The sequence below is a fragment of the Myotis myotis genome, unplaced genomic scaffold (genome assembly GCF_014108235.1).
Source record: "Myotis myotis isolate mMyoMyo1 unplaced genomic scaffold, mMyoMyo1.p scaffold_m19_p_16, whole genome shotgun sequence".
NCBI classification, from domain to species: domain Eukaryota; kingdom Metazoa; phylum Chordata; class Mammalia; order Chiroptera; family Vespertilionidae; genus Myotis; species Myotis myotis.
The window spans coordinates 29,340,842-29,355,377 of NW_023416320.1; the positions used below are offsets into that span (position 1 = coordinate 29,340,842).

Here is a 14,536-nt window from a genome sequence, read left to right on the forward strand (position 1 = left end):
GGTGATGACTGGGTTGTTATTTTTCTGTAGTCTCATTTCCTTAGGAAGACATTAGAATAACCATTTTTCACTAAGGAGGGTGTAGTCAAATGTGGATAGCCCCTTAGAGAATCTTACCAAACAAAGAGCTTTCATTGTCACCGCCACAAGTTGGATTTATGGGGCCTATTATTTTATGTTTCATGAATGCCTGCTTCTCACAGAGTTTTCAGAACATCTTCCTGCCTCTTACTCCTCCTCACCGTTTTATCCTCTGGCACAGCACGTACTGCTAATACAGTTTCTCCCAGCAGGGAACACAGGTTCTGCCCTGGCAGCAGAAGGAGGTTTTGTTAGGAAAGCAGCCTGGGGACCTGGCATCCTATGGGCCAGAGGTGGTGAGGAGGGCACGAGCGGGTGTTTTTTCCTCCCTTCCTTTCTGGCTCATGTCCACATTGGCCCCCCTTCCCAGCCACGGAGATGTCGATGGCGGTAGCAGCAGTCCAAGGTCACAGCTTTGGGAGGCAGACAGGCCTGAGGTTGACAACAAGCTCCTTCCACTCACTAGCTGCAGGGATGTCTCTTAAACCTTTCAAGCCCTAGTTTCCCCCTCTGCTAAGTGGGATAAATGATACCTGTCGGCAAGGCTGATGGATACAAGGTGCCCGTCCCGTCTGGCATGAGGTCTGGCAGGGGAAGGCACGCGGTAACCGGTGCTGCTGCATTTCTCAGACCCACAGGATTGTGCACAGAATCTTAAGAGATCACAAAGCACAAAATATCAACAACCACCTTTTGCCACAAGCAAAATTATTCTCTTTTATGTTAAAAAAAAAATAGGAAAAATGCCATTTCTCACCAAACAAACAGAAGAAATACTTAAGACTGAAGCGGGGAAACAATTTCTAAAAGCTAAGTCCCTTTTTTCACTTTGGATGACTCATTTTTCTTTAGTAAACAGGAATAAGAAGCTTAAACATGAATCAAGATGAGCAGATAGTATCATTTTAAAGTGAAAGCATCAAGGAACAGAGTAGAAAAGTACATTGTACTAGGATGGATACTGCAGGCAGAGGGTGCAGATCCAATGAAAGACTTGTTGTGTCCATCTAGCAATGTGTGGAGTTTTTCATTCCAAGCATTTATCAGATTGCTTTTTTACTGTGGATTTCCAGTGGTCAGAACCCTTAGAGGCCTATGAGGTGAGCTAGCTTTGTTTGTTTGGGCAGCAAGAGTAGGAAGGTGGGGAAGTAAGCAAAGCCTTTGGTAGTTTTAACTTTTTATTCTTTTAAGCTGAGGCAAAGACACATCCTGAACTAGACAGATGTCAGACAAGGGTTCCTACAGGAGATTCTGAACTCTTCTGTCCACCGGCATCAGCTGCTGGGCCGGGGCAGAAGAGAGCCAGGAGGGGGCAAGGATCACCACCGCTCTCATAATAAAGACCACAGGAGAAGTGCCAGGGAGGAAGAACAGGAAGGAGGAGTGGACATCAACTGAGAAATCAGAAAAAGCTTCCCAGAGTGTTTGGGAGTTTCTCCAGCTGCGAAGACTCTGGTCAAGGTCTGGCCCAGGAGGGCAGGGGTTCCAGGCCAGGGAGCAGAAGATGGAGGCAGAGAATGGAGAGGACCTGTGAATGGAGACCCGGATGCCTCCCTCGATCACCAGTGTCTCCCTGTCCCTCCTAACCCTGTGCCTGCCTCCAGACACAGCTGGACACACCGCCTGCTGCTTTAAGTTTCAGCGAGCTCACAGGCAAGGTGGAGTGCACTTATGAGTCATTCCCAGCTCCTTGTCACTTGGACCCAAAAATAGTTTTTCAGGTGCAAATTGTGGCAAAGCCTTACCTGTACCGCTCTCAGCTTGAAAATGATTCATGTCAGATGGGTTAAGTGCGAAAGATTAAAATACGTGCTGGAGACATAGGTGTCTGTCAACTCTGTGTCTTATTTTGAAACTTACTATTTGCCCCACCATTCAGTCTGAGTCCTGAAAAATGAAAAAAGACTGTTTGTCTTTTCTGAGCACACTTGAGGCAAAGAACTAATCGTTCTAACAATTGATGTGCTAAGAGCTATTCAAGAGATGGAAAATAATTCCAGGTGTTCCTGGCAAATGAGACCAACAGTATTTACTTTTTTCTAGTGAACCTACTGGTTCTGCTTTAAAATTCTACCTTGTATTGATTTCTCTTTGCAGCAGATTTGTGTTCTGAGTACAGTTCAGTGCCGATATGTTCATCAAGTTGAGAATAAGCGGTTTCTGTGCATGCGTTTGCACCGTGCTCTCCAGTCAACAGGAGGCACTTGCAGTGCTATTTCAAATCCAAAGCTTGTTTTCTGGCGTCTTTATCGAGCCTTCACAATATAAAATGACGTGCTGGGTCTTCTGACGGCTTAGCATTTTAGTTAACTCCATGCACATGTTTGTGCGGGTCTGTGATGTGCATGGCTGGGGGCTTAGTACATACAGCAATTAAAAATCATGTGATTCCCTGCTCTCCAAATGCCCTGTGGAGTAAGACAGATTGAAACCACAGTCTTACATTGTCTTATTGCTCTTGTTAATAATCATTATTTTCATCAAAGTTCAGCTAACTTGGGTACATCTGCAGCCAGTAGTATCAAGAAAGAAAGCTGAATTAATAGAACACAATTTGTAGGCATCTTCCTTGAATGCTTGTGCATTTACGCTGTTGGCAAGGAGCATGGTTATTTGCTGTAACAAGCTGAATGATTTCCTCCTCTTCCTTATGGGAGAACCTGGTACTCAGCAGCCAATGGCCAAAAGAGTAGATTTTAGGAACTAAAATATAATTAGTATGGATTCCTGAGCCATAATATTTAAATATAAAGCATTTAAAAATACATTATACAAATCTCATTAAGAGTTGAAGGAATAATGGGACATGGTGAGGTGGGCCAAGGTATACTTTGTGCAGACCAGAGTGTGAAGCCCATAGCACAGGAGCTGAATATCTTAGACAACTTTCTTAGTGTCTTTGGATATCAATTTCCTCACCTGCGAAGTTTAGATAATAATACCTGCTGCTTTAAAGATATTGGTGGGATTGAATTTAAAAACCTCCGAAATGCATTTGTATGGTTCTGGGGGCATCATATATGCTTAATAAGAAATGGTCATATTAACAGGTAATTTGTAAACAATTTATATAGCAATTTACCTACTGTATTCACAATGAACATGGTTCATTCTCCAAAACAATGCTCTTTACTTTTCCTTGTCAAGTTCAAGTATTTCACACTTTTACTTTAGTATACTTTAGTATTTATTTTAGAGCATATCTCATTCTTTGCCCCAAGGCTGTCCACTAGAAGTTAAAAATATTTGCAGAACTAAATGTTCTGTCTCTATTGCCACCCTAACCTTTTTTATTGTATGTGCTATGCAGTTGCCGTAGAGTATACATTCACACAGTTAAAGGAGAAAGCAATATGCAAAGTGCAGATGCTCAAAATCGGTGTTGCTGGGAGAACTGGACGCAGGGTCTCCAGATCTGCACAGCCCCGGGTTCTGGGCAGGGCTGTGCGGGTGCCACTCACAAGTACTTACCCTCTTACTTATGTAAGGTGGACCAGACCACTTCCTAAAGGGGTAACTCTGAGGATGGATGAGTGGTGAGTGTGAGCTCCCAGCACACGTTTCCATAAACTCCATGAATTGCTTGTAGAGTTCATAATCCTGAGTTCCCTGCGATGTAATTACTGCCACCGGGAAGGTGCTCCCGGTCCCTCTAACTGGGGGAACCAGCTAACACTTCGATTCAGGTAACTAGTGAGTCTTCTAAAGCCTGTGATTTAAGTGTATTGGCTTATGACAAAGACGATGGTCTCTTGAACTCCATGTTGATTTAAAGTTTGGCCATAGCCTCACACGTTCTCACTACTGAACTTAACCATGTACAGAAGCACGAGGCGACTTTTCTCAGATATATATTGTGGAAACCTGGTTGTGCCCCTGACAGTCACTCTCACAGCATGGTGGGGGCAGCTCTCTGACGCGGTCCTCCTGAAGTTCTTCTCTCTCGGAATTGTCCACACTGAGAGTGCAGAAATCCCCACTAACAGTTCAGGTGTTCCTACCCTGGCACCGGTCCCCAGGGAGGTTTCCTGGTCCCCTTGGAGGTTTCTCCTGGCGTCCCTGCTCCAGCAAGGTAAGCCCCAACTGCCTGGACTCACCCGCCTGTTTCTCCATTCCTGGGGCGCAGGACTCCTCTCCTATGGGAGAGGACAAACGTGGCCCCAAGTGGGGTCACTTTATGTTTTTTTGGGTAAGGCAGCAGTCCTATTGGATTTTCATTACGAATTCCAGTGGCCCTGCTCTTTAATTACTTTTAGTTATTTTCATCAAGCAAATCATTCCATTTCCAAACGATTTGGGCACTGTCTGTGCACAGCATCCATGTGTGTAATCTCAGGTAAAAGGTAGGGCTCCCTCACATTCATTCAAGTCAGCCCTCTCATAGCATCACTTTTTTACCTTCGGCCAAGGGAAGGTGTTCAACCAGAGTGTGATTTTTTTTTAAATATATTTTATTGTTTTTTTTTTTACAGAGAGGAAGGGAGGGGGATAGAGAGTTAGAAACATCAATCAGCTGCTTCCTGCACACCCCCTACTGGGGATGTGCCCAAAATCAAGGTACATGCCCTTGACCGGAATCGAACCTGGGACCCCTGAGTCCACAGGCTGATGCTCTATCCACTGAGCCAAACCAGTTAGGGCGAGGTTATTTTTTTTTTTTTTGGTCTGATTCTCTACTTCATTTTGAGTGTCTTAAATGGGAGGAAGACATTTTAAGAGAAACCATAACCTTTTTAAATAATGGGTTTACTTACAAAGCATGTGAAATGAGTTTTCTTAAATGATTTTAGAGACACCATCATGGACTGAGATTTGACCTGCTGTTTTTCTCCGAGCAACTTTAGGTTTGATTTCATTTCCAATAATGGCTTCATTATTTACTGTAGCCTGTTACACTCACATAAGTGTTAGCTTTGAAATTTGCAACCACATATTTTCTTTGTAACTCAAATAAAAATGGGGTCACGTGAGTGACCTTTGAGACAGAAACTGCACAGTCAACCCACTTTGACAGAAATACTGCACACACTGTCACTTGAAAGTAATGGAATCGTTTTAGGACAAAAGATCATTCAGTTACCGTAAAGCTTGAAATCTAATGACGGTGATTATCAGTGCCAACTTGTGGACACCGGGGACGAAATTTAATAACAGCTTCCCATTTGCTGAGCAAACCTGGTGCCCAGTCCCACACTAAGCACTTGCCATGTGCTACCTTGTGGAATTCTCACATCAGCCCCAGGAAATGTAGGGACCATTGCGGTCAACCTTTCACAAATGAGGAAACTGGGGTACACCCAGCTTAAGTGGCTTGCTCAGGGTCTCAGGGCTGTAAGTGGCCGGGCACAAAGAAACCCATTTGACCCTGGGACCTGGCTCTGAACTGAGGAGGGGCACTGAGTCAATAGGCAAACAAACAGAAAACCTGAAGGGAATACTACGGGACCCCCCTTATTGTCTGGCCTGGATTCATTAGGGGATAAAGAACAGGGCATCCTCTTTTTCTAGTGCCCTAGGAATTCACTCTGCTGAGTTCTCCTTTCTACCCTGGGTTGAAATCTCAGACAGAGCCCATAGCCTCTTCAGCTAGTTGTGAATTATTCAAAGTCCTCAGATCAGTTTCAGGCATGCAAAGAGCCCAGTGCAACATCATGATCAAAACTCCAGCCTCTTCAGTTTAAATGACCTCCTCCCTCCCCCAGCTCAGGCCCGTGTTGGCTTGGAAACCTCTGGAGGAGGGGAGGCGATAGGGAACTTAATAAAGGTTGTTTTTTTTTCCCCCAGCTTTCCCTGCTCTCCCTGCTCTAGCTCTTCTCCCACGCATTAGGCGTCATTTCTAACCTCTCAGGGCCCCACGTGGGAGTACGAATGTGAGAGGCGGGCAGCTCGTTAAGGGAAAGATGGCATACCTCTCCGTACCTCTGACTCCTGCAATCTGGTGTCCCCTGGGCATGGGGGATTCTTCAGACAGCTTTCTTTTTTTTTTCCGTTTTCTTTTTCCCTTTATTGAATAAGATATTACAAATGTGCCCTTATCCCCCCAATGTCCCCTCATTCCCCCAATCCTGCCCTCACCCTCACCCCCTGTTGTCCACATCCATCGCTTATGCTTATATGCATGCATATAAGTCCTTTGGTTGAACTTTCCCCCTCACCCCCACCCTCCCCTGCTTTCCCTTCGAGTTTTGAGCATCTGATTGATGCTTCTCTGTCTCTACATCTATTTTTGTTCATCGCTTTACGTTGTTGGTTATAATCCACAAATGAGTGAGAGCATGTGATATTTATCTTTCTCTGACTGGCTTATTTCACTTAGCGTAATGCTCTCCAGCTACATCCATGCTGTTGCAAATGGTAGGAGTTCCTTCCTTTTTGCAGGAGCATAGTATTCCATTGTGTAGCTGTGCCAAAGTTTTTTAATCCATTCATCTACTGATGAGCACTTAGGCTGATTCTTTTGGGGAACTTTCAGATTCCCTGGGGGCAACCACGCATCCCACCGCTAGGGGAAGCTCACAGCCTTTTCCTCGGGGTAAGGGAAAAGCTTTGGTGAGAGTTCCCTTTCTGATAACCACTGACCACCTTCCCCCAGGTACATGCTTGGTCCCAGAAAATCCTCACCCCACACTCATGGAAATGCTTCCCCTCGCCTGCATCCTGTGTTTGGAGAGTCCATGGCAGACTCTGCCTTTGAACCTCTCAGGCCTGAGCTATCAGCCAGTCTCCATGTTCCCCAGCTTTCAGGGGGCCCTGAGTCCAACCTCAGCCTGTTTGAGATGAGGGCAGGCACCCTTGGCCACTGCCCTTCACACAGCTCTGAGCGAAGAGCTTAAGGCTGCTCTGATCCTACTCAGCTGAAGCGAAGTTGTCCCGGGTACCCATTGCTATCTTTGTTGGCCCCCGTGACATCGGTGAAAACCCTGGGGGGTAAGAACTTGTCCCCCTCCACTCTTCCCTCCAGACTTGTTCAATTCACAGTGCCGCCTGGAGGATACTGCCAGTGCTTCATTCCCCTGTAGTGCCCTCCCATTACTCAACATGGAATCCAAGTCCATCTTTCCTTTTCCTCACCCTCAGTAGGTTTCCCACTGATGCCCCCTAACTCTAGGCCAGCCATCATCAGTGCCCTTGAACTGTCTTGAATGTACTATGAACTCCATCGAGAGCTGCTCTGATAATGGGTGCCCTGTCTCCCATGCCTTTAACTCCAGTTCTTCCCCCTCAGCATTGTTTTTTCACCTAACTACTGAGATGTTGTTTACGGGAAGTCCTTTGTGACAATCCTGCCACATTTTTCATCAACATTATTTAATGAATAGTCATCAGATGTATTTCGAATCTTCTACTAAAAAACTTTTTGAGTTACTTACATAATTGCTCCGTTAATAAGTATTAGTCAATTGATTGAACACAGTCCATACTTCAGGAAGCACTCTTATATTTTTAGTGCATTTCTATTGCATTTGTAAAGAATTCAAGTTAACATTGTCCTGGGAAACTGCATTTTTACTGGAATGGCCAGGGGGTTTCTCTGCTTTTAAATGAAAAAACAAAAACAAGGATGAGAGTGACCCAGTCAAGCTGAACTCTTAGCCTGAAGTCAGTAAGCACAAACACTATTCGCCAAAATCAAAAGGCAGCACGGGACAATTTTATTCATATTGTAAATGTCTTGTGATTAGACATGTTAGGAAACTGGAAAATCACTTCTTTGAGAATTCTTGAAATTGCTTCTTTGGTTACTTTGCCTCCAAGAATGTTTAATCTGAACACAATTTCAAGTTCACTGATTCAACACATTTCTTTTCACAGATAAGATCAAGACACTGAGCTGTTAGTTGACTTAGAATTGAATTAGTCAGACACCCTCTTTCAAACAATATACCACCTTTCCTCTGTCATAACACACATGAGCAATGACCAGTTTTCACTTCTATGGGTGAAACTGGGGTTGTGTTCAAAATAGGCATTTCTCAATCTTGTGAGTTGAGAGTAATGATTGTTAGTTAGTGTTCCAAATGGTACCAAAGCCTGCCTGAACATCAGGGCCAGATGGCAAGTCGGGACGTTTTGGACTTCTGGTCCTAATATGATGGAATTAGAAAACAGGCCGTTTCACACTTTAATGCCAGTGGATTTTTTTAAAAATACATTTTGATTTCAGAGAGGAAGGAAGAGGGAGAGAGAGAAACATCAATGATGAGAGAGTATCATTGATCGGCTGCCTCCTGCATGCCCCGCACTGGGAATCGAGCCTACAACCCGAGCAGTGCCCTTGAGCAGAATCGAACCTGGGACCTTCCAGTCCACAGTCCAATGCTCTATCCACTGAGCCAAACCAGCCAGGGCAATGCCAATGGATGTTTTATGTTAACTATAGTTCAGCATTCAAAGAACATTTTCCTAAGAACAGCAAGTGCAGGAACCATACAAAAGTTCAATCCCAGGTGCCATTTTGAAATTGGAAATAACTCACTTCTTGTTAGCTCCCCAGAACCACATGATTTTACATGGAGAAGGGATCAGAATCTTGTCCAAGCACCTCTTGTCATTCATAGGTGAGGAGACAAGGGCGCAGAAGAAGCAGTCCGAGCTCTGTCTCCTGTTGCCCCCTGGGCCTTCTTCCTGCTTGCTGGGGGTTTGCTGTGGGCAGAAAGGTGCTGAGTGCGGATGCCAGTCCTGTCTCTCACTCGGCCTCTGAGCCTTTTGGTGCTGTCCCTTCCCTGGTAGAATTTTGGAAGCTGCAGAGGTCATCGGCGAAGATGTGAGAGAAACATGGTCTGTCCTGGGGACAAACCTCTCTCAAGTGCCCTGGGGGTGATCCAGAGGGTTTTGTCTCCCGAGCCCAGGCTGTGAGCCCCTTAGTGGAGGGGCCCCAGGTCATCTTCCCAGTGAGGCGGGCCCAGGGTGGTGGAAGGCAGACCCAGAGGATCTGCAGAGAGATCATGGCTCCTCTTCTGGCATGTCATTCCAGATACGTTCAAAGAAACAATTTCACTTCATCTTCATAAAAGGAGGTGGTTTTTTAAAACTACATTAAAGTATTATAATAGGACCACGCAATTAAAGAAAATCATTATGTAGGAATTGCCTTGGGGCTTCTCAAGTCTGGCACAGGAAAATATTTTTACTAGAACAAACCCTTTTGCAGATTACAAAAACCGTCTCTAATGAAACATGACAATGGGTGTATTTAGAGATTAAGAGTTTCAAAAGATGATAAGGAGAAATATCAGCCCCCTCCCCTCCCCCCCCCCCCCGTTATTAATAGACACTTCCTATGTTATATAGGACAGCAGATGTTTTATAGTTAATATCCTTTACTTATTTTGTAAATTAGTTTTTTGACATATTAGATGAATACATTACTCTCTTAATAGTCCTCATTATAACTAAAGAAGCTAAAAAGGTCTTTAGCCAGTCACTTTCAAATGCTGATGCATTCATAAGTGTTCTCTGCCAGCAGTGGCAGTCAAAGAGAGGTGTGCCCAGGACTGCAGAGGTAAATGCAAGTAGAAAAACTCCCTATAGATACATATTGGTTGTTTGAGGGGGGGAGGGGGGGGGAATCAAATTCAGAAAACCATGAATTAGTTCCAGGAATGCTTAGCTATTATACAAGTTCACTATACAGTAACGTTTTAGGTATGGTTGACATCGTAAGAGCTTGTTCTTCCGTTTGCGGGGGGGGGGGGGGGGGGGGGGGGGGGGGGGGGGGGGGGGGGGGGGAATACATTCCACAAAGAAACATGATTTCTGCTCATTAAGTGTGAAAAATGATGGAGTATTTAAAATCAAACTACTTCTATAGTTAATCTAGAAGTGTTTCTAGTTTTTTTTATTATTATTAAAAAATAAGCTTGAACTTCATAAGCATTCTTGGTTTCCAGGAGAAAGCATTTTCAAATATATTGATTGGCAAACATGAGATAACAGAAACATCGATTTCTAAAAGATTTTCCATGTTCACTGCCAATCCCACTTCTGCCCATCGTTTTAGTTTTTGAAGAGTGAAGCAGTGCTGGTTTCAAGTGTTAATTGAGAGATGGGTAGTAAGAAGTCAGAAGTTTTGCTCCATTGCGAAGGAGACATAGCTCGCGGTGCTGCAGTGTAAGCCATAGAGGGATTCCTAGGAACCCAGCGGCGTTTAATGAACTGGGAACTGGGCTTTGCTAAACCAGCATTTCCACATTCGTCTAGCATTTCCTGGGTTTTGACATAAGCCATACCAACCCGGCGTGAGCAGAGGCGGTTCCCACCAATGGGGAGGCCGCTGGAAGCGTCCGCGCGTGGGAATGTCAGCAGCTTTCTCCCAGACGCCGGCCCCTGCCTGCGGCGCGCGGGGGAGAGGCTGGCCCGGGGCCGCGGTGCGTTCTGTGGCCCGGGAGTCGCCTCCCAGAACCGGCGGGCGCCGGGCCGGCGGGGGGCCGGCGGAGGCGGGGCGCCCGCCGCGGGGCTCCGGGTTGCTACAGCCGTGATGTCACTCGCCCATCCTAACCCGCGGTTGGTTGTTTTGTGTTTCAGCTCTGCCTGCAGTTGCACACAAAGACCTGGAGGAGGAAACTCCCACGTCCTCGAGGAGAAGAAAGGAGGCGGCGAGGCAGATTAAAGGAACTTGTGGCTCGGCTCGTGGCCCTTTTGCACCAGCGCTGCCTGGACCTGGACCCGGGGAAAGTGAGCGTAAAGCCACAGTGGCGGTGCATGGGCTGTGAGATGAGGCGCTGCTGCCGCCGCTGCTGCTGCTGCCGCTGCTGCTGACACTCAGGTTCCCGGGTCCGTCCGCTGCCCTTTGTGCTTCGTGTACATGTGTCTATTCAGCGCATCCGGAGGCGCCCAGCAGAGAATCCAACACGGCCGCCGGGGAGAGACCACCCACCATGCCCACGGAGACCCTACAGACAGGTAGCATGGTGAAGCCGGTCAGCCCCGCGGGCACCTTCACCTCGGCGGTGCCCCTGCGCATCCTCAACAAGGGGCCCGACTACTTCCGCAGGCAGGCGGAGCCGAACCCCAAAAGACTCAGCGCCGTCGAGAGGCTGGAGGCCGACAAGGCCAAGTATGTCAAGAGCCAGGAGGTCATCAACGCCAAGCAGGAGCCGGTGAAGCCGGCCGTGCTGGCCAAGCCCCCCGTGTGCCCCGGCGCCAAGCGCGCGCTGGGCAGCCCCACGCTCCGAGTGTTCGGCCCCAACGCCAAGACCGAGAGCGGCGTGCACAGGGAGACCCTGAAGCTCGAAATCCTGAAGAACATCATCAACAGCTCGGAAGGCTCCAGCTCCGGCTCCGGGCACAAGCACAGCTCCCGCAACTGGCCTCCGCACCGGCCCGACGCCACCGACCTGCACCGACACTCCTTCGCCGAGTCCCTGAAGGTCTACCCGACGCAGGGCCGGGGCAGCCCGCAGGAGAGCAGCTCCCACGTGGGCAGGAGGCTGCTGGAGCAGACCGCCGAGTCCTTCCTGCACGTCTCCCACAGCTCCTCGGACATCCGCAAAGTGACCAGTGTGAAGCCCCTGAAGGCGATCCCCTGCAGTAGTTCCGCCCCTCCCCTGCCCCCCAAACCCAAGGTTGCAGCCATCGCCCCCATGAAGTCCCCCGAAGCCGACCCGGCGGAGCCGGCCTGCGGAGTCAGCCGGAGACCCTCCCTCCAGCGGTCCAAGTCGGACTTGAGTGACAGGTACTTCCGCGTGGACGCAGACGTGGAGAGGTTCTTCAACTACTGCGGACTGGACCCCGAGGAGCTGGAAAACCTGGGCATGGAAAACTTTGCCAGGGCTAATTCTGACATCATATCCCTCAACTTCCGCAGTGCAAGCATGATCAGCTCGGACTGTGAACAGTCGCAGGACAGTAACAGTGACCTTAGAAACGAGGACAGTGCCAATGACCGGGTGCCATACGGCATTTCTGCGATCGAAAGGAATGCCAGGATCATCAAGTGGTTATATAGCATCAAACAAGCTAGAGAGTCCCAGAAGGTCTCCCACGTGTAAGAGACAGTGCGCGTGTGCGAAGGAGGGAGGGGGTGGGTCTCTTGTCTGTGCATCCGCCCTTGTGAAGGTCGTGAGGTCTCCTTGAAGTGTTGTGAGCTTCTCCGCTCTCTTTGTGTTGCTTGTTGTGCAATGTTTTCAAGTTGCATGCCTGTCAACATGGGGACTGACCTGGCGTCCCGGTCAACCATCGCTGCAGAGCCTGGCCGAACACACGTCACCTGCCAAAAAGTTTCAGGCCAGAATCGGATTAGGGCTTTGATCTCAAGCAAAACTGTTTACACCCGAAAAACGGTATACAACTTCTTCAATATTTATGTGGTTCTTGTGTTTTATATCCCGCGCTATTGTGTCTTAATTAAAAGTTTTATCAACTGGCTTTTAAGTGGAGAGGAGCATCTTTTTGAAACAAAAAGCCGCTTTGCCTACGTGTGACACCAAAACACGAGGGAAATAAATGGAACCTGCTAACCAAACTGATAGAGTCACTGACCTAAGATAGAGAACCAGGCTGGGTTTTCTGAGGAAAGAACGTGGTGAGCCTGATGTTAACTCCTTACATACTGCAATTCTCTTGCCCCTTGCTGAAGTAATGGTTGGGGCAACAATGCTACGTCCTGTGTCCTATTTAGTGTGTAAATAAACATTGGTGGCTCTGTGTAATACTGACCCCAAGAAAAGACAATCAGATACAATGAAGGTGATTATATCTAGGAGGTTGAATATCCTTTTTGTTGATATCCTTCTGATTTGGGTTGATTCAGAAGTTTCTACTATTAATCTTTTTACAGGAATGGCCACTCTGAAGTTGTTACTCAATGTCTTTAAATTTGGGGGGGGGGGGGTATTTTTGGTCAATAACTAAGGCCATGCTGATTCTCTTCCCTCCCTCCTTCCCTTCCTTTGTTGTTGTTTTATTTGGGAGAGAGGACAAGGAAGTGGGGCTTGTGCAGGTCTGTGCTATCTGAAGACACGAACCCACACGGAAATACCAGCCATATTAGTATCGAGCCTCCTATTCAACAGTAAACGCCTTTGGTAGCTGAATCATATCTGAGCAGTGTGGTTGTGTGGTCTTACCTATGTTATTCGCTCAGGCTCTGGGCCTTTGTTACAACCCTAGGAAACTAGAAACACGACACTATTTAGCCCCACCCCCACCCCCCACCCCCCGCCATGGTCTCTAGTGCTACATATCAACTCATTCCCTTTCCCCGCCAATAACCTGTCTTCCAGTTAGCTGTCAACCAGCTGACAGTTGTGGTGTGGTAGCAAGAGGTACACATGCAGTGGTCTGCTTCATTGCTCTTGTAGTTACGCTCCGTAATTCAGGAGCACTACCTTAGACCTTCGTCAGCTAATAAGAAACTTTTTATGGTGTAAATGCTGTAAGACTTTGTACATACTTCAGTTGTTATGAAAACTTGAAGAAAACAAAGGAAAACTTATGCTAATAAATAGCTCTGGTGCAGGCACTAATGGTGGTGGTTTCTCTTTGTACTTTCCTTTGCTCTCTCCATGGAAGTTTAACTTTGGCATGTGAGCCAGAAGCGGATTTTTGATGGTCTTCAAGAAACATTGTTTTATTACGTTATTTTCCCCATATCACAATTATTTGGAACATCAGTGTTCTTAATTGTAGCTCCAGCAATGTGCTTCTGCTTAAATAGTTGCATCAAGGCTCCTAAAAATATGCAGCCTCTTTGTTACTTAGTTCACACTTCAGTTCTTTTTATCTTTTCTTAAACAACAAGACCTTTTACATCTTCCACTAGACTCTGGAGTTGTAACTATGAATGAATTCTTACAGTGGAGATATACCTTGGAAATTTATAGCCTTGTTCTTATTTTTATACAGGCCCAACATCATTTAACATGACACGTGTTCATACATTTGTCACTCATTCATTCATTCTTTTTTCAATAGGTCACTTGTCCAGTGAGTCCCTTTTTCAGGCTTCACAATAGACACGTGACTATTGTGGTCAACAACAGAGTCTCTGCCTCAAGGAACTTAGATTTTCACATTTATTTTAAGAGAAATATTCCTCTTAGTGGAAATGTCTTCTCTCCTGTTAGGGCATTGAGTATCCAACGAATATTTATTGAATCAAATTATTTGAAGGTTAACATTTCTTCAAAATTCCATATGATATGTAAATATAAAAGGAAGTATTACTTAAAACATCATTTTCAGAAACAGAAATGATGTGATTCCCAGCTATTACTGTACATAAACATTTTCCTTCTGAAAATCAAATTTGGTTCCTTGACTCTCTCTCTCTCTACTGGTTTTGAATTCTTTCTGCTTCTCTGATTAATTTTCAGTTCCACTAGAACTGTACTTCCCAAAAGAAACATTTTGAAATTCATCTATGAGTGGTGATTATACCGTGCAATTAAGATAATGGGATGAAAATACACACACACACACACACACACACACACACTTCCTTCACCATTGGGAT

General features: G+C 46.4%; 1 protein-coding gene across 11 annotated transcripts in view; it reads left to right on the forward strand.

Moving 5' to 3' along the window:
* The window catches only part of FAM110B (family with sequence similarity 110 member B), a 124,265-nt gene extending 110,336 nt beyond the window's left edge, over positions 1–13,929 (forward strand). For all 11 annotated transcript variants that reach the window (XM_036338287.1, XM_036338288.1, XM_036338286.1 and 8 more), the window contains one exon: positions 10,606–13,929. In XM_036338287.1, the coding sequence (XP_036194180.1) occupies positions 10,959–12,071 (1,113 nt within the window). In that variant the 5' untranslated portion in view covers positions 10,606–10,958 and the 3' untranslated portion in view covers positions 12,072–13,929. The remainder of the gene's footprint in view (positions 1–10,605) is intronic.
* Positions 13,930–14,536: the final 607 nt, after the last annotated feature.